The sequence below is a fragment of the Tyto alba genome, unplaced genomic scaffold, assembly GCF_018691265.1.
Source record: "Tyto alba isolate M040663 unplaced genomic scaffold, T.alba_DEE_v4.0 Super-Scaffold_6, whole genome shotgun sequence".
In the NCBI taxonomy this organism is placed as follows: domain Eukaryota; kingdom Metazoa; phylum Chordata; class Aves; order Strigiformes; family Tytonidae; genus Tyto; species Tyto alba.
Window position 1 is genome coordinate 31,679,211 of NW_024881327.1, and position 23,680 is coordinate 31,702,890.

The 23,680-nt window shown below is 35.1% G+C and overlaps 1 protein-coding gene across 3 annotated transcripts in view; it reads left to right on the forward strand.

Moving 5' to 3' along the window:
* ARAP2 (ArfGAP with RhoGAP domain, ankyrin repeat and PH domain 2) overlaps positions 1-23,680 on the forward strand; it is a 138,345-nt gene that overhangs the window by 95,435 nt on the left and 19,230 nt on the right. For 2 of the 3 annotated variants that reach the window (XM_042808248.1, XM_042808249.1), the window contains exons 25-28: positions 9,002-9,076; positions 10,253-10,370; positions 14,923-15,051; positions 21,303-21,442. In XM_042808248.1, the coding sequence (XP_042664182.1) occupies positions 9,002-9,076; positions 10,253-10,370; positions 14,923-15,051; positions 21,303-21,442 (462 nt within the window). Of the gene's footprint in view, positions 1-9,001; positions 9,077-10,252; positions 10,371-14,922; positions 15,052-17,457; positions 19,704-21,302; positions 21,443-23,680 lie in introns of those variants that run through there. The other variant, XM_042808250.1, reaches the window with a different exon arrangement.

Consider the following 23,680-nt stretch of genomic DNA (forward strand, 5'->3'; position numbering starts at 1 on the left):
TCTGAATTGATGGTTACACCTACTGTGTTAATAGACTCTGACTTGATTCTCATAACACACATGGCTAAGCTTTAAATTCTTTACAAAAAATAGTAATATCACTTTAGCCTTAAAAATGAAACAAAATCTGTTACTGAATTACAGATTTGTCATAGAATATCTCAGGTTGGAAGGGTCCCATAAGGATCATCCAGTTCCAACTCCCTGCTCTTCACAGGACGACCTAAAACCAAACCATACAACTAAGAGCATCAATGTCCAGATGCTTCTTGAACTCTGACAGGCTTGGTGCTGTGACCACTTCCCTGGGCAGCCTATTCCAGTGAGTGACCACTCTCTCAGTGAAGAACCTTTTCCTAATGTCCAGTCAAAACTTCCCCTGATGCAGCTTTGTCCCAGTTGTCTAGGTTGGAAGGAAACTGTTGAGATCATCTAGTCTAATTACACTGCTGCTCAAGCATGGCTTCTTAGAGCAGATTGTCTAGGGCTGTGTCCTGTCAGATTTTTAATATCTCCAAGGATCTCTGGGCAACCTCTTTCAGTGTTTGCCCACCCTCACAGTATAATTGTTTTCTTTTGTTCAGATTGAGTTTTATGCATTTTTAATTTGTGCCCATTGTCTCCTGTCAGGTCGCTGAAAAGTGTATCTCAGTTTTCTTCGTTCTCTCCCATTAGATATTTGTACATGTTTATAAGATTCCCCCCAAGGCTTCTCTTCTCCGGGCTGAACAGTCTCAACTATTTCAGCCTCTTTTTATATGAAAGGTGCTGTAGTCCTTTCATCATCTTTGTGATTCTTCACTGGATTTTCTCCAGTAGTTTCATACCTTTCTTGTACAAAGAGGGCCAGCATGGGACACAGTACTCCGGGTGTGGCCTCATCAATGGTGAACAGAAGGGAGAATCTCAACCTGCTGGCAGTGCTTTGCCTAATGTAACCCAGGAGGCTGTTGGCATTCTTTTCTGTGAGGGCACATTGTTGGCTTATGATCAACTTGTATGCTAGGACATCAGGGTCCTTCTTAGCAAAGCTGTTTTCCAGCTGGTCATCTCTCAGTGTGTACTGATACCTGGGATTTCTCCTCCCAAGGTGCAAGACTTGGATTTCCCCTTGTGGAGCTTCATAAAGTTCCTCTCTGCCCAGTTCTCCAGTTTTCAAGGTCCTTATGAATGTATCAGCCAGTTTTCCCAGTTTAGTACCATCTGCAAGCTTCTTGTGGATGTGCTCTGTGCCATTATCCAGGTCACTGATGAAGATTAATGGTCTCCTGGCTGTTCATCCCGCTCTCAATCCACATTTACTGTCTCCTTATCTAATCTGTACTTTGTCAGTTTGTACATAATGATGTTTTGGGAGACACTGTTGAAGACTACTGAAACTGAGGTAAACAACATCCGCTGCTATCCTTTCATCCACTAGTATCCTTATTGTAGAGGACTATCAGTTTGGTTAAGTATGATTTCCCCTTTGTAAATCCATGCTGACTAATCCAGGTCACATTGTTCTTATTTATGTGTTTAGAAATGCTTTCCAGGAGAATTTTCTCCACTACCTTCCCAGGGACTGAGGTGAGGTTGACCAGCCTGTACCTCTCCAAATTTTCCTTCTTGCCCTTCTTGAATATGGGATCAATACTTGTGTTCTTTCAGTCTTTGGAAACCTCTCCCAGTCATCATGACTGTTCAAAGATAAGCGAGTGACTTCACAGTGACATCAGTGGGATTCCTCAGAACTTGTGGGTCCTACGTCTCAGGCCTCATGAGCTTACGTATATCTAGTTTCTTTAAGTGCTCCTTAATCTTGTCCTTCTCCACTGAGGGTAATCTTGCTCCAGACCCTCCCTCTTGTTTCAGGGGCCTGGGATTCCTGATGGTCAATCTTATCAGTAAAGACTGAGGCAAAGAAGGCATTGAGTACCTTGGCCTCTTCTGTGCGATTTGTTACCTGGTCCCCTGCCTTGTTCAGCAGTGGGCCTGTGTTTTCCCTAGTCTCCCTTTTGCTGTTTATGTACTTGTAGAATCCTTTCTGATTGCCCTTTGCATCTCTTGCAAGCTTCAACTCGGGATTGGCCTTGGTTTTTCTAACCTCATCCTTGCACAAGGGGACAGTAGTTCTGTGCTTTTCTTGGGTCACCTGCCCCTGCTTCCATGTCTTCTGTGCTTCATTTGTGTGTCTGAGTTCAGTCAGGAGTTCTTTGCTCATCCATCCAGGCCTCATAAATAGAAAGGGATCATTTGCAGTGCTTTATAGTACTTTAAATTTGTAAGGCAGCAGTGAAAGGGCTTCTTATTTTACTAGGTGGTATGCAACTGTCAAATTTGTTCTCATTCATTCTGAAGACATTACTAGAAATGACTACTTTTAGTTTCAGAGAGAACATTTGTACAAGTAGAACTTAGAAAGTTGAAGAAAATGGCACTTCCTACTTTAGTTTAAAGAGAAAGGGCTAAAAATAAATGCATTAAGAATTGTATTTAAATGTATACTTTTGAAAATCTATTTTTTTATCCCATGGGGAAAGAAGTGATCCAAAGAATGTGGTAATAAGTGCTAAATACTTAGATATGATGTATGAGAGAGTTTCAGCTGGATTATGGAGTCTGTCTTCCGACTCTCCTAGATATGACATGATAAGAATTTTACTGAATCATGTTCTCACCTAGGTTTATCTGTAAATTTTTGCTATATTCATTAAGTACTTTCTCAGATAGCTGTGGTGTAGTAAGTTACTCTAGAAATTATGATTTCCACTTCAGCACTGCCTTTTTTTTTTTTTTTTTTTTTTGGCAAGAGATCTTGTGTTTGTGTACCACAAAGAGTTGTGAAAATCCACAGGTCTTGGGTGCCAGAGGGCTAATCTCACCTGAGGTACAGAAGCACTCCCTAGCTCACTTTGTGATCTTGGGATCACTGTTGCTTAGGGTAGAGGTCTGCCCAGAGTGTGCCCTTGCTCTTTCCAGACCCATGCTGTTAGGCTTATGGTGGTATGAACTCAGGCACTGTGTCATGTAAGAAGTAGTATTTCCATTTTTAGAATTTAGTGCAAGGATATTGGATCCCAGATGTACTGTTCTGTCCCAGATTAAGCACTTAAATTACTTGTAAAATGGGTAGGGAAGGGAGACTTTGAGTATTAACGCTCGGCATGCTGCATAGAAAGCCTTCTGACCTAGCCAGTAGCTGGGATGCTGAAGGAAGGACCCTCTTCCTTGAATGCCTGAAAGTGTGTGTTAGATGCTGATTCACAAACCCAAACCATCATCTTTAGATAAGGTACTTTCTAAAGGAGAACTTGAGCTTTTTCTACCATTTTAATATGAAGATGAGGAATTAGGAGGCTGAATGCTTCCTTGAGCAAGAAGGTAAGGGCTGACCTGAATACACTTTTTCCTTCTCTTGAAAATCTGTGGTTACAGTGTGGTACAGCTTTATTAGCTGCAGTGGGGTGTATTAATTCCTTTGTATCTGATTTCACCCCTTCCCAATCCTTCCACAACTTTACAATCACCTGGAATATCCCAGAACCTATCTGTTTTGGCACTCTCTTAGAAATGTGAATTCAAATCACTGGGTTTGGCAGCGGTCTCATTCAGAGTATACTCTAGATGAGTTTAATGGTTAGATATATTGAGATTCTCAGCTTTACCAAGATGGCACCAGTCTTAAGTAAGAAAAGAAATTTTAGGTACCAAAAATGTTTTAATAGAAAAGGCTAATTCAGTTGTTACACATGAACATAAGTGATTGTTTTGAGGATTGCTATTATGAAATTAAACTTAGAAAAATCTGTTTAGTCTCTTTTCTCATTGCTCAAGACCTTATGTGACCAAACAATTTGGATTTCCATATGAACAGTTACATAAACAATGGAAAAATACACTGGAAATTTCTATATGCTAGAAAATCTCAGTGTGAAAAAGAGACAGAAAAATTGATTATTAATGAAAAATTATTGTAGTAAAGTACCACCTTTTTCACTCTCTTCTAGAAGTATTTTACTATTAAGACCTAATCAGATATTTTATGCTATATTATTTGCATTGTGTGGGCAAAATGAATTTGTGCTATACATTGCGTATGGCTTTATTCTTTATTATAGACTTGAATGGCATAAAATGAAAAGTCATATACAAAATGATCAACCTTCCTGTTTCCCAAATCAGGACAGTAAACTCAACTTAAAGCTGTTGTTGATGTTCTTCTCCCTATAAAGAAAATAAGTAATGCAAAATTCCTAGATCAAACTTGGTCACTGGGACATTTTAAAATTGTGTATCTGAAGTGATTCCAGATTCCTACTCGGAAAACATGAATTCTTAATACTCAGTACAAGTTTTTGCAACCTGTTATGAGGAAAATAGTAACTGAGCTGCTAGAATTTATTAATTAATCTCTGGCCATTTTGTATCTGAAGACATCATTAAATGCTGAGTTTGAGTTAGAAAATGGTTTTGAATCTTATCAAATCATGGGTATCTTTACTCTGTATGATATTTCCTGGAAAAAGTCCACCAGAAGTCAAGACAGTAAATACAAACTCAGAAGACAGTTGTTTGGAAGCACTTGCCCCAGAGATAACGACCTTTTTCTTTTTAGCTTTCTCAACAAACAATGGACATTGGAACAAAACTTCTACCTTATAATGATTGATAAATTGAAGTTTGAACTGCTTTTAAGGATAGGAACTGCATTTTCTCATTGTCCTGGGTTGAGTGAGTGGTAGAGTTTTTTTGGTGGCAGGGGAGGGGGCTATTGGGGCGGCCCCCTGTGAGAAGCTTCTTGAAGCTCCCCCAGCTCCAAGTCAGCTCCACCTCTGTTTGGAAACTGAGACAATCAGCTGCACCTCTGCGATAATGTATTTAAGAAGGGATGTGGTGATGTGCAGTCGGACTTGTGAGGAGGAGTTGCTGCAGCTGCGTGAACACCAAGGTCAGTGGAGGAACGGAGGAAGAAAGGAGAGGGGAGGTGTGCTAGAGCAGAGACCCCCCTGTATCCTGTGGTGAGACAGGAGGGCTGCCCCCCTGCCACCCATGATCTGTGGTGGAGCAGACACTGGTTTATGGCCTGTGGCTTCCGCCTGCATGATCAAGGTTCTGTGCCCGAAGAAGGCCAGGGTCTTGTGGGAAAAGGTAGCCCTGCTGGTGTAATTCAGTGCTAGGAGGATTGCAGCATGCGGGGGTGTTCCATGCCGGAGCAGCTCGGGAAGGGCTGCAGCCGTGGGAGGGATTCCAGTTGGAGAAAATTGGTATCCCATGCTGGAGCAGTGTAATAAAATGCTGTGGCCCATGGGAGGAAATCATGTCGGAGAAAGTTTGTGGAGGACTGTCTCCTGTGAGAGGGGGACCACGATGGAGCAGGGGGAACAAGTTCCAGAAGCTCCCCCCACTGAAGATGGATAAAGTGGCAGCACTCACTGCACCCCCCATTCTCTGCCCCTGTGCCCTTGGGGGGAGTAGGTAGAGATATTGGGAGCAGAGCTGAGCCTGGGAAGAAGGGAGGGGTGGGGGGAAGGTGTTTTCAAGACGTGGCAATGCTTCTTACTGACCTACTCTGTTACGTGTTGTTAGTGTCTGTAATAAATGTATGTTCTTTTTTTTCTTCCCCTAATGAGTCTGCCTTTTGCTCGTGCCCATAAAGGGTGATTTTTTTTCCCCATCCCAGTCCTATCTTGAACCCCAAGCCTGGTTCTCTGTCCCTTCTCTTTGCTGGAAGAGAAGGGAGAGTAAGTGGCTGTGTGGTGTTTGGCTACTGACCAGGCTCAAACCATGACACTCATGCCAGTCTAGTACCCCTTGAATATAACAACTGAGGAATGGAGTCCTCAAGGGCCTGACTGTCATTTGTGACAATTTGATTGTGACTGTGAACATTCTTCCCCTCTGAATAAGTTGTTGGACAATTTTTCCAGTTGCCAATTTTTCTGCAGCAGACATGATTAATATAACCAGTGTTTCAATTTTAAAATAGATTTTCTGAAACTCCATGTGCACATGATGTGAAATGCATGGATGTCTAATGCCTGGGACTGCTTCAACGCAGAAGGTAATTCTGATCAAAGATGGTGCACTTGCTATTATTTCAAAGTATGTATTGCCTGAAGCCTACTGATTAAAGAAGTTTCTTCTCAATGGCTACAAGGATCTTTTTAGATTTTATATATAACTTTTTCTCTAGAAGAATTCAACATTTCCCTAACTATGCGTGGTGTTGTCAGTAGGTTTTGCTGGGGGAGTACATTAGAGCCAGACCTGGACTAACACTAAGTGCTTTTGAAACAGATTAGCCTTACTCTTTCTTATATTTCACATTTATAACTTCTGCTATGACTGTATAGTCCATATTACTCATAATTTTGTAAGACTAGATTATATGGATGCCTACAATATATATTTCATGAGGTTTGGCCATATAAACATCTTCTAAATTGCTGTTAAGTCCAACTTAGTATTTGATGCTTTCATTAACAATACGTAAAGAATAGCCAGACCCCAGCCAATTGTCATGAACTGTATTTGCCAGAACAGACCTGAAATAGGGTAAACATTTTCAGAAAAAAAACAGTGGTTAGTTGAAATGGTGTAGCTTTAAATTGGTATCATTCATTATCTCCGTGAACAAAAGGGGTATGCTGAAACATACTCTTTTTCAGCTACTCAACTTCCACTGTCAGGAGCTACCATCATTCAGCCTGTAAGCAGTTTGCAAGACCATGCATATGGAAGACTTGTGTGTGCAGACCATGTAGCATGGAGACTGGACTTCAGGCTCATGCAGGAGAGATAGCTCTTTGGGAACATTCTTGGATGGGCTTCCATTTACTGTTAAAAGTGATGACATGGTGCAGCCTGAGTGATGTAATGGTGATGCATGGGTGATTGGCAGCTTAGGGCTCAAGCAGCTACAACTAAGAATTGTGTATAAGAATCCTTTCCATTTAACATCTGATAGTCTGACGTTATTGCATCAAAATGTATGTATATTTGTGAAAATTCAGTGATGCAGATACTTAATGCATTTGAGTATGTATGTTGCTATAGTAGTATTAACTCCAGTCTGGTGATGCAGAGTGTTCAGAGAACAACTGAAACAAATTTCTGCCGAAGGCCTGGAAGTTCTTATGTCTGAAATGTCACTGAAGTTCCGTTCCAGGTGGCACTTCATTAGTCGCTCTTCATTTTCTGTCCACCATATACTTATGCCAGCTGTTTCTGTTTGCTGCTGTAATTTACATCACATTTTCTCTCCATACGGTTGTTTACATGAGCCCAGTGGAAATCAAATGTCAGCTTCATTCTTATTTCCAACCTTTTTCTGTAATATCATCTGAAAAGCAAATTTTACAACTAAATGAGCTTTTTTGAATCTGTGCCACTATAATTAAGCAGCTTTCTTCAAAGTAGTTTTGTAATGTTTTTCCTCACAAATGTTTCCATTAGTTTTCTATTCTCAGAGGCTAAACTAACTTTAAAGTAACCATTTTTCAGAATGTTAATGTTCTTTAAAATTGAGTGCTGCCATTTATTTTTCTATAGAAATGTAGTTTTAGCTTCTGTAAATTAGTCAAAATGTATCCCAAAGCTCTCCTGTTTCTATCATTTTCTCCATATCTTACTCTATATATGATGCAGTTTTTTTACTTTTCTTAACCTCTTCCTCTGTTTGTAGTAATAAATAAGCAGCATCACTATGAATGCTGTTCTCAAAATTAAGACACAAATTGTTTGTCTTAAGGTTAATTTGATTATTAATTATTTTGCTTATTAATATTGGCTTATTAATAAAAGGCTACACCTTCTGAAAGGTCCAGTTTTCTACCTTATTTTTTCTTCCTATGTTCTGATCATCACCTTGTAATTATTTTTAGAAAATATTTTTGGTACTGGGATGAATTCCAGTCTTTTGAAGATGCTTATGACTGTACTGCAAGAGAATTAGAGCAGGCAAAACCTGAGACATTTTTAACTGTAGAAAAGTAAAGTAATTTCTCATCCACGAACATAATTGCCATAGATGAATAAATCTAGTGACAATGGAAAATACTAAATTCCTTCTCAGTAATCAGATTTTTTTACTTGGTCACAAAATGTTGGATTTACTGACTTGCCAATTTCTTTTTGAGTTTCATATTGTTAGACATTCTTAAAATACGTTTGTTGGTATTGAGTATATTAAACTGTTATATATTGTGTCATACATTTGCTTTATCATCCAATTATTCCACATATTAGCATTGTGCATGGTTTAGATATCCTGCCAACAAATTGCAAGAGCTATATTTAACAGAGTTTGATATCAAGAACATTTGTTTTGATTCCTCTTTTAAATATGTAATGACAAGTTTTCATTGTGATTAATAATCATAAATGTAGTTTTCATAGTAATTAATTTTGACTATTCGAGTATGTACATATGGCTATATGACTGAAATACTCTGTTATTTATAAATTTTCCTCTAATTTTTAACTTATTCATTATAGTTTGGGGTTTCTGTCCTGTCTTTTTTCACGGTTTTAAATACTATTCTTCTGTTTTGGCTTTGAAGTGAGCCCAGCTAACCTCTGAGTCAGAGTTATGGTTCTGGAAGTTCTGATACTAAGGTATATTCATGTCTTAGGCTTTGCAATATTAAATATAAATTTAAAATTTCCACTTATTTCATATCTCTTATAGTTTTCCTGCTCTTGAATATATATTTATAAAGTGTGATCATTTTGTTTGATATGATTCTGTTGGATTTAGTCAGAGTTTGGATTTTCCTCCTGAATCTGTGAATAGGGTAGTTTTTTTCTTACACTAGTCAAGTAAAAGTGAATGTAGTGCCGATTTTCCCATTTGTGTCAACATTTGGACTATTTTTGTACATAGGTGGGTGGAAAAAAAATTTTGAGTTCAGTATGTTCTAGCACATTTACTAGATAATAATTGTACTTTCCCTATCTAAAATTATATTTAAAATATTTTTAAGACAGTCTAATTTTTTTTTTCATTGTTTTGTTTTAGGTTTCGCAGGCTGGAGATTTACTTATTGAAGTTTATGTGGAAAGAAAGGAGCCAGACTGCAGTATTATAATCAGGGTTAGTGTATAACAGTGATACGGTGTTTTTACTAATCACTTTGTCATGAAGTATGCTGAATTTATTTTCATACATGTTTTTATGTAATTGCATAATGAAAGTATGAATTTATATCAATCACTATTCTTTTATTTTTTTTTTTTTAATTTGCTGTGTTGCCTGAATTTTGTAGACAGATTATTACACATTTTTAAGGAGAATGTTGTGATACAGTTTTAAAGGGGAGACATACTACAGTGTACAGTGGTATAAATTCTCGTAGTTGTATGTATAGAAGAACATTAACAAGTACATGGTGAATGCTGGTTTTATTTAATAGTACAAGGCCTTTTATATGATCTTCCACCTGATTTTTCTTTTTGCCAGTGGATATCTGATTTCCTTGAATGCTAAGAAAGCAAAGCTTGTTGCTTACTATTATTGAGATTTTTCAGCCTTGTATCTCATAGCATATTTTAAACAGTCATCTCTACGTGGTAGTGCTCTATTGTTTGAATGCTGAGGAAAAAAAAATTAATTTCTGTAATGGCAAAGGGCAGATATTGTTAAGAAGGAAGTAGAAAATTTAGAGCAATGCTTTTTTTTTTTTTTTTTAATGTTTTACCTCTCTGTTTCTGTTTTCTCTTTGTTCTGTTTGGCATATGACTCAAACACTTGTGTTTGTATATAAATGTGATATGTTGTATGCATAGATACACACATACATATATGTACATAAGACATGCTTTTTTAAATAGGAATAAAAAGGGGAATATGCATTGCTGGGATAAAAAATGGTACTTCTGTAATATCTACTTTCCCATACCAAAGAAAACGTATCAAGGTTGGGTTTTTTCCCTAATTTTTCAAGGACTGAGAAAAGGAATTTCAAGTTACCTAGTTGTCAGTGAGCTAAAATTTCTAACTTCGGTTTCATGGAATGAAATAAGGAAAGCATGCAGGAGTTTGATAAATAATTTATGGATTTCCAACTCATTATATCTGCTTCTTTGTTTTTTTTTTTGTTTTGTTTTGTTTTGGGTTTTTTTGTTTGTTTGTTTGGTTTTTTTTGTTTGTTTTGTTTTGTTTTTTTTTTTTTTTTTTTTTAAAGTCAATTGCAGGGAGAAAGATTTTGAACAAATAAACGAGAAATCAGTAATTGTAATATGTTACAAACTGACTCAATTTGTATTACAGGTATCACCTTTGATGGAAGCAGAAGAATTAACTAATGATGTTTTAGGAATAAAAAATATTATTCCCAACAGAGATGATATCTGGGCTGCTTTTGAAGTACTTGAAAATGGAGAATTAGGTTAGTGACACTTAAGATCATGCATGTTCATCAAACTTTATTATTTTTAATTTTCAATATTTAACATAATCCAAAGTTTAGTTAAAGAGTTACTAAAAAGTTTATAGAAACAAAACAAAAATTAGCCTTCATACCACTGTTTTACATTTGGTTACTGGGGCATCCGCATGATTTCTTTCTACACTTTACCAGAAATAATTTGATGAATTGTTTTAAAATGCTTATAAATTGGGGGCTGAAAAAATGTTCTTTTTACATTACCTTGCTTTACAGTTCATTAGTCATCAGCTATAGAAAAGTTGGTCTTACCAATAAGTTTAAAGCATGTCAGTGGTTGATTTTATAAACAATAATGTTTTTCAGAAAATGAAGTGAGAAAATACATGTAATACTTAGGGGAAAGAATCTTTTTTATCATTTAGTCAATTATTTTATGTATGTAGCTGAAAATGGATGCAAAAAGTATGTAACCCTGTGTTTATGGCAAGTGGCATTATGGTGTGTCCAGCAGAATCCTGAAACATTTGTTTTAAATATGATTTTACTGCCAACAAGAGCAAATTCCACACAGTCACAATATTCATGAACTGTAAAGAGGTTTTAACACTGACAGTGCTTTATGCATGCTAGAGCTTGCACTTTAATATTATAGATAACATGAAGTAATAGAGATTTTTTTAAATTAAAACTGTATTTTGATGAATACTCGCTAATATCATCTGATTTTTGGAAAATACATGGGGACAGAGATATGCTTTCATTAAAAGGCAATGTCTATTTGCACTTTATAGTAAGTTGCTGCTCTTACTATTTTCATCTTACAGAAGTGGACTGTGGACTAGTTTATTTTGGTAGTGAAGATACTGTTTTGAAGTTAAGAAAAAAAACACATAATAAAAATGGAGAAAACTAAGATTACTAAATATTCCAAAAATTTTTGAATAGTTCTGTTGTACTTTATTTTTAGATGTGTTTACAGTAATCTCTTCAGATTTACTAATATTTCTGATATACTGAGTCTTGACCTAGGCAGTATCAATAATGAGAATAGAAGTGCACTCTCCCTTTTGACTTAAAATAAATGATCCTGATCCTTCCTTGCATCTTGCAGTCTTGTGGTGATGCTGTGTAGAGTTGTAACATAGAGTTCATTTTCGGATTCCTAGATGCGCAGGTGTCAACTGACAGAGAATGCTAACATCTTTATCTTTAGAAGAGTCCTGATAACTCCTACATATACTCTGGAAATCCTGTTTCTTTTGACTGAGTATGGAAAAATTTGAAGAGGGAATTTTATTTCCTTAAACTTGATATATAACACTTACAGGCAAATGAAAACTAAATTAGATATGGCAAAGAGAACATAAAAGTGAATACAAAAGATAGAATCTTACATCAATTTCTTGAGGTTTTTGGGTGCAACAACTAGTATTTTAGTGTGGGCTAGAAATGTTATCTGAACTAATGACTATGGAAGATAGGCAAAGTTAAGTTTAGAGTGAGACACTACAGGCCCTATATAGGACAATTAATATTGGCAAGAGATTAGAGTGTATCCCATTGAAATAAGAGTTTACAACACAAAGTAAAAATGGCACACCAGTGTTTTAAAACCAAAGCAAACAAGCAAAAATCAAACTAAATAAAGTCCTAAATTAGCAGCTGGCTTCAATCAGTGGAGACTGTGTTGATGAAATGTCTTCTTCTTGGACCCCATTCTAGAAGAATCTGTGCATCAGAACAGGTGAACTGAATTAATAATGCTGAAAAATAAAAATAATGCATGTAGAAAGAGGCACTTAGGAAGACTTCTGTGGTGCTATGGCTGAATCTAGCAGATTTTCAAAAGAGTGAAACACATTAAAAATAACAGAAAAATAGTCCTGTGCAGTCTCTGGTCCAAATGTGACACTAAAGAACTAAAAAATTATTTGAGTCTTTGCTGCTGCAAATTGATATTACTAGCATCATTTAGCAAACACTATTGAACATTATGTAATCTAAGGCCTTTAAAGGAAAATTGAGATTCTGACATATCATGACAGAAACAAAGTTTGCTTATTTGTTTCAATTGTACATTAATGATCACAGCATCTTTCTGACAGAAATGAATTTTCTGCTTGCGTTCTTGCCGTGATCTGGTTCCTGCACAGTGCTTGATAATATTCAGTTTGTTACACTCAATCTTGAAGTTTTATGAGAGTTATTTTACTTTTTAAGATACATTTCCCTGAAAATGAACCCTGAGAAGGCAAGAATATTAGAATCTTATATTTTCTAAAAAGTAATTTTCTCCTGATAGTTAATGTTGTTTAAGGTGAAAATGACTGGTTTGGGATATTTACCAGCATATGATGACCTCAGTAAAAGGGTAATTGGACATATGTGTTGACTGCTTGCTGTTCAAAATACTAAAATTGCATTATTAAAAATCAACTAAATGATATGCATATAGAGAAGTTGAAATAATTGATATTTTTTTCTAACCTAATGCTGAATGTTCAATACCATATGCTTTTACAAAATAGGGTGTATATTTTTTTTAGTAATTTGTGCTTGATGGATAGTTTGTAAATGAGGTGTGTTGCCAGTAAAATATCTAATGCATTTCAGCATGATGATTTATGTACCGTGTAATCCATGATGACAGATGGTCTTAAATGTAACTATAAATAAAACAGTAGGTGTTTACTCTGGGAGTGCTGGTGTTCTAGGAAGATGTGGTGATTTGTTACTGTTTCCTGCCTCTGATTTGTAAAGTTCTTGTCCTTAAAATGGGTTTTTCTCTGCTGTAAAAAAGGCAGCAAGTTGTTTTAACTTCATCACATCAGAGTCCACAGTTTTCCAAAAGTTGAAAAGATATTTTAAAAGTTTAACAATTTAAAATTAAAGGGCCAGAAGAAATGGGATTGAGCTGCTCTCTACAGAATGGTATTTTTGCTAAGCTGCTTTGTTGTCATGTCTGAATAATAAAATCTTTATAAAGTGATATAACAATTCTACAGGTAACGTATTTTTTTTACATTCCTAAACAGTGATAGTTTTTTTTCTGTCACTTGAGTGTGTTATTTGTGGCTGCTGCCTTCTGAAGCTCTGGTGTTCAGGTGTTCAGGAAAATATGTTCTGCTGGAGTGTAGTGCTGGACAGTCCCAAAGCAGCTGTTGACATTTCATATTCATCTACCCTAGCAGAAATGAAAAATGAGATTATGGTGGCATACTTTTCCCTTCAGTACTCCAGAGACACAGGGCTAGACTGTGACCCAACATGACAGTGTCACAGGTGTGACTTTCCAGGAGCTGTACCCAGCTCTTCTCAAAGCCTGACCCACATAAGTTGGTATGCAAATGGGAACTCAGAACTTTTGGAAAAATCTCTTTTTGGAGATAAAATGTCACTTGGATCCACTGCTCTAAGTTGGAGCCCGCAAAGCCATCGTTAAGGTTTTTGTGCTTTCATGAATTACAGTAGGTGCTTACTGCTGAGCAGGTGAAAGCCTTTGGAGAGGAGGTGGGGAGTGTGAAGGAAGGATTAATAGGGAGGGGAACTGTACAGTCTCCCTCCATCCACATCAGTGTTGCCTTGTATGATACCTCAGGCTGTGTTACAGTACATGTCACACTCAGATTTCTGCTGGATCTGGTAATGAAGATTTAGGGACTATTTGCAAGATCTTCCCTGCTTTCGTTTGGCATATAAACTGGGGTTTGTATGGAGTACTGGCTGGACTTTCTTATCACTGCCGTTTTTCAGTCCCATGAAAGGGTCTCAGAGTTGCTCTTCTAGGATGGATGATACCTATCAACACATCTATGTTTGAGCAAATGAAGTGTTGAAGTGCACACATACAGTCCAGTCATGCCTTCATCTATTTATATTTTAATCTTCCTGTACATCTTGTATGAGGTTAGAATATAAAAGTGCAAGCCTGTAAATTCGCTAACCACAGCAACAGGGGGAAGACCTAGTAGGACCACACCCTTTTCTCTTCTAGTAAAAGAAATGTAATGAAACCAAGTGTCTGTCTTGGTCTGCTTTGATCATTAACAGAAAATATAAACTATACCAGGTTTGTAGTTTTTTTTCACTGTAACTGCTCCAAATTCTTTGGGTTTTGATTGCAGAGAACTGGTAGGTATGATGATTCATTTCTGTATTGAGCCTAGGCTAATGAAGCCCAATATAGCTGCAAGTCTCAATTCTGTTTAGGTATATTTAGATATGCCCTGTGATAGTTCCTAACTTTTGTATTTACTTTGAAAGCAGTATTTTAGTGTCTTTACATAAGAAAATATTCATAACTAAATAAAAAAGAGCCACTGAACATTTGACTATCACGTGTCTAACTTGATATTCATTACCTGTGAAGATGCTGGGAGCAAAGATGTTTCTGCAGGTCAGTGAAGTGCCTAATTGTCTTATTTTGAAAGCAGTATTTTTCTTCTATAGATCAAAGTGAGAGTGTTGTGTATAGACTTCTAAGGGCCTCCAATCTTCGTTTTGTTTAGGTTTTATTTCAACATTGTGTTTTTTTTCATACGTCATTTTTCAGAACGACCTCTGCATTATACAGAGAATGTACTAGAACAAGTTCTTCACTGGAGTTCACTGCCAGAGCCTGGCACTGCGTATCTGATAATAAAGAGATTTCTAACAGCAGACATGATAAAACTTTACAGTGGTACGTATCTTTTTTAAAACTCAGATATTTCAGGTGAGGACATGAGGATGACGGTTCTTTTATAGCTGTTTCTTTGGGGCAAAGTGTGCCAGAATGTCTGAATTCCTGGTAGTGTATAAAGTTACTGATTTACTGAGGGTTGTACTGGCTTCCTTTTAAAACGTAGAAAATATGGATGTTCTTGTTTCTACAAACTTTAAGCTCTCCCATTTGAACATAATAGTATACAGGAACTCTGCATTCAGTTCACAGTTTGTGGACTATATATACACATATCTTGTATATATAATGATTACATTTTATATGAAAAAATATATATATAATTATGTAAGTATGTTATGTGCTAATAGTAATTTCTATTATGTAATCCACTGCCTAAAATACAAAGCTAATTTGAATGACATACTCAGGCAACTGAATGACTTAGAGAGTATGTGACCTTTAAAAAGGATGAGGAATTTAGATCTGACACTTGAAAGGAAATATAGATCACACATATGTGGTGGAAAAATGTGATTTACATGCTGCCCCAGTCCTATTTTTTTTTTTTTTTTTACATAATACCTGGATTTATGTCTTCCATGTAGTAATATGTAGTATTTGTCTTGAGGGAAGCAGGAGTTTAGGAGTTAAACACGTCCAAAAATTACTGTCCTGATTTCAGGCAGTTGAAATCCTGTATGCTGTCACTGTAAAATAATGCCTAGCTTAATGCCCATCTGATTTTATCTAATGACTTATTCAAATATGTAAGATTTTCTTTTCCTCTCTTCCCCATACACAGAGGTATTGATCTATGTGTATATCTCTTCTGTCTCGATTTCAAGAAGTAAAAGTTATGCTATTTTGCTTGTTCTTCCAAAAGTAATAGCTTTCTCTCATCATCCTTTATTCCTGTAGAAGCGTATTCCACAAATACAAACCAACCTTAACAAGTGTGCTATTCATGACTTTTATGTTTGAGTTTCACTATCTAAACAGTGATAGTGAACAGAGAGAAATGGCCTACTTCATTAAAAGCTTGAGATATGAACTGCCATCACCTCAGTCAGTATGTGTTCATGTATAATCAGAAGAGGTAATGAGTCATAAGGGCTATGTGAACCACTGCCCTGAGAAACACATAAGGATCAGACTAGTGTCAGTTTACAAAATGCAGTACTATTTAAAGAGGAGATCAGCTGTTTGTCCTCCTTCTTCTCTCCTAATTTCTACACCCATTTGTTCTCCCAACCCATTACAGTAATTGTTTGCATCAGTTCTATTCAGTTTGACCTTAGTCTAGACGTATTGGCCTTAGACTGAATGTTTACATTTACATGCTTTTTTTTTTTTTGGTGTTAAAATAATTAAAACCATATTTAATAAATTATATTGATTTTCTTAGTGGTTTGAAGGGAGAAAAATCTCTGCCATATTGCAGACTTATAGTGTTGATCTCTGCAAATTCTACATGGCAGAGTAATCTCATGTTTTACAAAATCTTTTCCTGAGAGTGGAATTGCCATTTTAAGGAACTTTTACATGGTGACCATACTTTAATTTCTAAAACACTACTTTTTCTAACTAAATCTTGTTATAATAAAATAACATTTTAAAAAAAATCACAATTCTGTAGTAATTTAATTTCAGATTTTTTGAGCCCACTTTCAGCTTGTAAATTTACTCTGAAACGTTAGCAATACTGAGGAGCAAGTTCACTAGCTTCAGCCAAACAGTGTATATATTAAGTGTAGGCAAAGATGCACAGAAAGTCTTCACCATTCATCCACATTTTGTAGCAGCAGGAATCTATGTGTTTATTGTTTCTACTTATAATCTTGCATCTGTACATGCTGTTAAAACAAGTAAGCAGCTATTTCAGGGAAAAAAGCTATGGTTTTTTTTAGATAAACTTACTTCCATCACTAGGTAGTGTCAGAGTTAGAAATTCTATAGGATGAGGTCATTGGGGAAGGAATACTCCCAGTGTCTAGAGGAGGAGACAGCTGTGGTTACGCTGGGGCTTTCCATCTCAAAGTGCACAAGAAATAACTGCTGGCTTGAGGGAAGAAGTGGAGACCTTAATCTTTTCAGTCTCTTACGCTCTTTATATGGATACTTCCTCCTCTCTGAATAGCAGCACTGAGGCCAGATGTCCAACCACTACTATTTGAAGTATGATTTTTAATAATGGATTCAGCCCATACAAATGGGCAACTGGGTGGATGGATGTCTTCCTCCTTTGCAGTAAAATGAATAGGGCTGTGATCATAATATGTTTATAACAGAATTCCTATAATTTCCCTTGGTTCTCTGATTTATGTTAGAATCTTACAGACTAAATTATGATATTCCTGACCTTTTTCTCTGTTAATGTTACCTCAGAGCCTTGTGTCATCTGCACTTTTCTCCTTTTTCTTCCAGAGACTTTAATGATGTTTGAAATAATGTTGGTTCAATCGTGAACCTAATGGAACAACTCTATTAGCCTCATTTCATCTTGGGAACTTATCATTGTCTTCCCTGTCAGTGCAGCTTTTCCCATGTACCTTATACATCATACATTCTTCTTTTTCATAACTATTCTACTCATTCTCATTTTGTCTCTTTTAAAATAATTTCTCATGTTGTGAAATATCAAATATTGTATTGAGGTCTAGATGTATATTTTCTCTTGTCTAGAAATCAACTTTCCTTTTCAAGGAAAAAAAAAGTGTTAGTTTATTTGTATTGATATGTTTCAATAAATTTGTGGTGAGTTTTCCACTTTCATCCAGATCTTCAGTTATTCTCTCTTGACAATTTATTCCATAGCTTTTCATGATTGTTGCAGGAGCACTTTTTCAAGTGCTGTTCAGAAGGGCAAGGTGAACATTATATTTTGTTATAAGAAATACTCAGTACAGCTTAGTTCTATTTCAAGACCCTTTTTCTTCTCCGTACTTGAAAATTTTCCATATTAAAGTTTTATTTGTTAGAAAAATATGAGAGAATAGACTCACTATAAATTGTGTGTATAGAAGTCCTTGAAATTTTACCAGTAAAGAGTTGTATAATTTGAGAGAGAAGTATTGATTTCTGAGAACAGAGGCTGTTATTCAGACATACTCTTTGAAATGCAAACTGCTAAACCATAGGTAGATCAATCCTGAATGCATTGAGTACATGTAGTTTCTAGTAGTTGCAAAGTTCTGGAAGGTTTTGCATGTTTTGTAAACTTTGTATCTGAAAAATCATTCTGATTAAGACACATCCCAATTACTTTAGACTTACTTTATGAAATACTGGCTTCTAAAGAATATAGAATATCATCAATATAGAAGATTATTATTTTCTCTCCTTCAGGCTTTTCTAAGATCTTTGTAAGTATCAAGCATTTGATAGATTTGCTGTGATGGGAATGCTGTGAATTTTAGAATTAATTTTTGTTATGTCGAGAGCTATGTGCAGAAATTTAAAATCTTCCAATTTGGTACAGACGTGGAAGTATCCTGCTACTCTCATTTAGTATGGTTAAAAAAACCAAACCAAAACAAACAAACTTGTGATTGTTGTGGTTAAGGATTCATATTCTATTCTGAACATGAAATAAATATTCTTAATGGCAAAGAGGGAATTAATATGTTAGCTCTTCTTTTAACCGTGCATGCATATTTGCACTTATAGCAGACAAACCAAGTAACTTCCAATTTTTATTGTTGAAATGGATTGATTAAGGTTTTAGATTCTATCTTAAACTCTAATGAAAATACTGCTAAAGTTTCTTTGAGATTTTCCTTTCATGGCAAGCATGATGATTAGAATGTAGTTGGTTTTATTTGATGAAATCAAAGAAATTTATTATCTTTTAAATTTCCATTATATTTTTAAAAGTTTTTTATAACTTCAGTTTGTACTAAGATATAAAGCAAGAGGGAATTAGTTTCACAATTTTTGATTATCTTCTTTTTGCAAATAATTAGGGCTAGTAGGAGGAATAATTTAATTCCGACTCCTTAAACAGCTGTTTTTCAGCCAGTATGAAAGATGTGATTCAGATACAACTTTTCAAATGAGTCCCAAAGTCTCTCTAAACCATACAAATGATAGTAGAATCTGACTCTGAATTTTGAAATATAACCTGAGAGTTTTTTTTGTATGCACCTTGAAGTTTATTTGCATAATTGGACATTTGAGACTGGATATCACTGATGTTCATTTTGTGCATGCACACTATGCATCTAATGCATTAATACATTTTTCACTATTAAAATGTTGGGGCTTTTCCTAAATAGTCATGTGTGGAATAACTGTCTACAGGTTCTTTAAAAGAAGAACAAAAACATAAATACTGAAATACAGGTAGTTGCAAACAGTACTATGCAAACTGTTCTATTAGACCCTGCGTTTTCTGGTCATTAGTGATACTTCATGCATATTCTTAATTCTCCCTTGTCACCTCTTGTGTGCTTTGTGCCTGTCATGCAGTACTTGAAGATATTGAGTGCTCATTTAGCAGAATGTATGAAGATGGAAAAAATACATTATTTTGATCAGTACATGTTACAGCAAGTGTAACTTCCAAAGCATGACTGTTTGTGTAGTTAGCTGTGGCTGTGTAATACTGCTTTTCACAAATAAAAAACACTGTGCAGACAATTAAAGTTGGTCTTTTCTGTATTCCTGTCTTTCCTGACCAAATGAAAATGTGTTTTATGTTACTTTCTATTTTTAATTTATTTAAAATATTTTATTCTTATTTTTTGAGATTATATTTTGTGCTGCTTCTTAATAATAGAGTTTTGATATCAAATGCTCAAATACAAAGTGGAATTTTAACAGAAAAATCCAATTGAGTAGTTGGGTAAGTTGAGTAAGGATGCTATTCTCCATACACCACATACTCCTCTTACACCATAGTTTTATTTACTATCTTGAAATGAATATATTATAAAAAATAGTGGTATCATTCTGGGACTCCAAAATGAGTTTATTCATTATTTCCTAAGTGAATGATTTGCAGAAAATACCTACATTTAGGAAAAGAAAATAGGTGGTGAAAGCCAAAATACGGCATTTGTAGTAAGCTTGTAGTGTTTTGGGATAAAGGAATTATTAGCTCTGTTAGTATGGCTCCCTCTTCAGTAGTGTTGACTGGAATGGAGGAGAAGAGTTCATCTCCTGCATAGCTGCTCTCTTCAGGCTGACAGTCTGCTTCCAGCACTAGTTACCTCAAGGAGAAAAGAATACTTCAGAATTCTGCTGAATTCTCTGCTCTTTCATAAAGACTTGATAAGATGCAAGTAGCAATTCTTTTTTTCTCTTGTTATTCCTTACTTTGTTAAAGTGCTGTTTTGATTTGATTTTATATGCATGAGTCATATCAACATGGTAATTACTGTAATTAGTGGTCAGAAGTTTTTGCTATTTGAAAGCTATTTGATAAACTAGTGAAAAAACCCCAAACACATATTGGACAGAATAGGAAAATCAAAACCTTCTAGAAGTGGTGATGCAGTAGTTTATATGTATTAGTGATACTTTTTTGTATTATTTTATTTAGAATTTTAAATTGCTGAGAACATACTGAAAAATCTAGTCTCTAACATTGAAAACCTTCACCAATTCTGGTATTTTTTTAAATAAAAGCTTTTTCAGTGAAAAATTAAATGCTTTATAAATCTGACTGCCAAGTTGTTGTTTGGGTTTGTTTTGTTTTGTGCAGGGATTGTTTGGGTTTTATTATTTTTACCAAATATATGTGTGTTTCTGTGTGTATTTTGATTCATCAGAAAAATGTAAACAGACTCATTACCAAATCATGTCTTTGTGGAAAATTCTTGCCTCTGAAGCACAGAGATTAAAAGTATCCATGTCATACTTTCGGAATTAATCGCACATTATATTCTTAAAATATTCTTTTAATTAAAGTGTATTGGTGGATTCTTTCCACGTTATCTTAGAAGTGAAACAGAGATAACTTTTTTCTCTCAGAAATTATAATCATAATGCTGTCAGTATTTAAGAATATATTTCTTATATATAATAGATCAATATAAAATATATTAATTTATAGTCTATTTATATGTGTATTAAATGTAATATATAATTATCTATTTGTATAATATATAAAATTAGTTTTATTATTTTAATACATATAACTTATTAACAAATAAGTGGAATTGTAATTTTAATCCTTTGATAAACAGTAATACTAGGGGCACTTAACAACTAGCAGCTTCCAGTGTTGTAAAGCCTTCTAACAAAATACTATTTTATTTTGTTGATAGAGAAAAATGAAAAAGGTAGCATGAAAGCAGGCAATCTGAAATACAAAGAAGAACCATCAAAACTACTGTCTGGAAACAAATTTCAAGAGCGTTATTTTGTGTTACAGGAAGGCAACTTGCTTCTTTACAAGGATACAAAGGTATGACAAACTCTGCACCAAACTCTTAAGCATTCACTTAAGCTTTCTTTTACATATGAAAAAAAGAAGGCAGGCAATCAGATCAACTTCTCATACTAAATGGCAACTTCTAGAGTATGGGATTGAAGTGTACAAGATTTTTCTTATTATTTCACAGAGCTTTAGTGAAAGGACTTTGTGTCAGTTACTTATTTAGCTATTGTAATTATGCATTACTATAAGCTCTAAAAAATTAAAAAGAAATGTTTCTGAATGCTTACAGCTTGTGCTGTGATTAAATTTCCAGTAAACCTACTGTAGAGGGCAATAGTAGAAGTTATATGGAACTTAAGTGATCTGCATGCTGTTTTTCCTTGTTATCTCATGCAAAGCCTTTAGATGTTACAAGAAACAGGGTTCTGATACCTACAAGTGTCATGATAGAAGAGCTTATAGGAAACAATAACTCTCAGTACACTAGCAAAATCTTCCTCTCATTCCCAACAAGTTTTCGAATGTATTCTCAGTCCTCCAAAAACCAGTTCTGATAATTAGATATACCTCAGAATTCCACAGAAGCAAATTTAGGCATACTTATTAGAATAGTGTGTTCAATTTTAAATATTTAATGGGAGTTTTCTTTAAAGAGTGTTTTAGGGTGTATGCAGCTTGCATTAAAGTATAAAACTAAATAATATGCATCATGAACCATGTTTTCATTTTAGTTTTGTTAATTTCTGGTTTGCTGTTATTTTTGCTGACTGCCGATTTTGCCCATCCAGCAAATATAGATGTATACTTGCTGACCTTCACAAAGTACTTTTTAAAAAAGACAGATCCATTGCTCAAGTAAGCTAATGCAAAAGAAATAGTGTATTCCTGTGATACTGTGGATATAATGTTAATTAGAATGACCTCAGAATGTCAAAAATAGTGTCTCATAATTTAGTGCTAAAACTCAAATTGGCACATATGTGAGAATAAATTAATATGCTCATAAAACCTTAATTAGTATCTTGGAAAGAGTTTATGATAAGATTGTTATACTACTTTTTAATCTGCTTTTTTAAGCCATTCTGATTTAGAAAACATTAAATTCCCCAACTCAGGGTGAGTTTTTAACAGTTTTGCTTTTAAATGGCTTCACATTTTGTTGTTTTGTTTTTTTTTTTTTTTATTAAAAAGCAGATGGAAATACCATTTTGACAAAATAGTGTACATCAGTTTGTTTTATTTTTTCTTCAGAGATGTTCATCTAACACTAATAATCTTGGTTTAATTTTAGTCATATTTAGAAATTAATAGTAGGAAAGCTTGACATTGCAGATGGAAAACTGTATTTAGTAAGATTGCATGTTCTAATTAATTTATAAATTCTCATTAACAGCAAATTAAGTTTGTATATGCAGGTGGAGATACATTCTGTTAAGTGTTTCTCTTGTTCAAGAGCAATTATCAAAAAAGTGAAGTTTCCATTATACTGTATGTTAAATTACAATATTGTGCTAATTGAGTGAAATAACATACCACTTCAGTGTACTGCTGTTAAGAGATAAGCTCACACACAGACAAATGGCTTCATTAAGGTACAGTTTTATGAGAAGTATACTGTTGTTTAACTAAATAGTGTGGTTTTTCATCCTGGCAGTACCCTTGCTTTGGGTGGGAAGTTACACAAGAATACCAACCATAAAACCGTTGTGTGGATTTTTGTTTTGTTTTCTTAAATGTTTATGCCATCTCAGATGATTCTGTCTCTTTTTTTCCCACACTGGAGTGTTAGAGGTTGAAAGCTGTAGAGGGAAAAACTGAGAATCCAGGACAGTAGAACACTATGTAGTAGCTTTGTATACTGGGATTATAAGATTTGTTAAGGTGGTTTTTTTTCTAAATAGAAAGCTAAAACACTTGATCTAAAAGTACTAAAGGGGTGTTAGTGTGTTGAGTTCTGTAGTAGAACAGTGTACATGAGAATTTTATTATTTCCTTTCAGCATTTCATCTTCCAGTCATGTTCAGTTCTCATACATAGTGTGGGTATATGTCTGTTGTAGGTTGGCTAAAGGTAGTTTATTCAAGAAGGAACAAGAAAGGAAAAGGAACCTCAGGAGATTTCTAGTCCAACTTCCTGTTCACAGCAGGGCTAGCAAATGAGGTGAGAAGATGTTGCTCAGGGCTTGATGCAGTTAAGTCTTGAAAACTCCCAAGAATGGAGATTGCACAACCTCTCTGTGCAGCCTGTTGCAGTACCTGACCATCC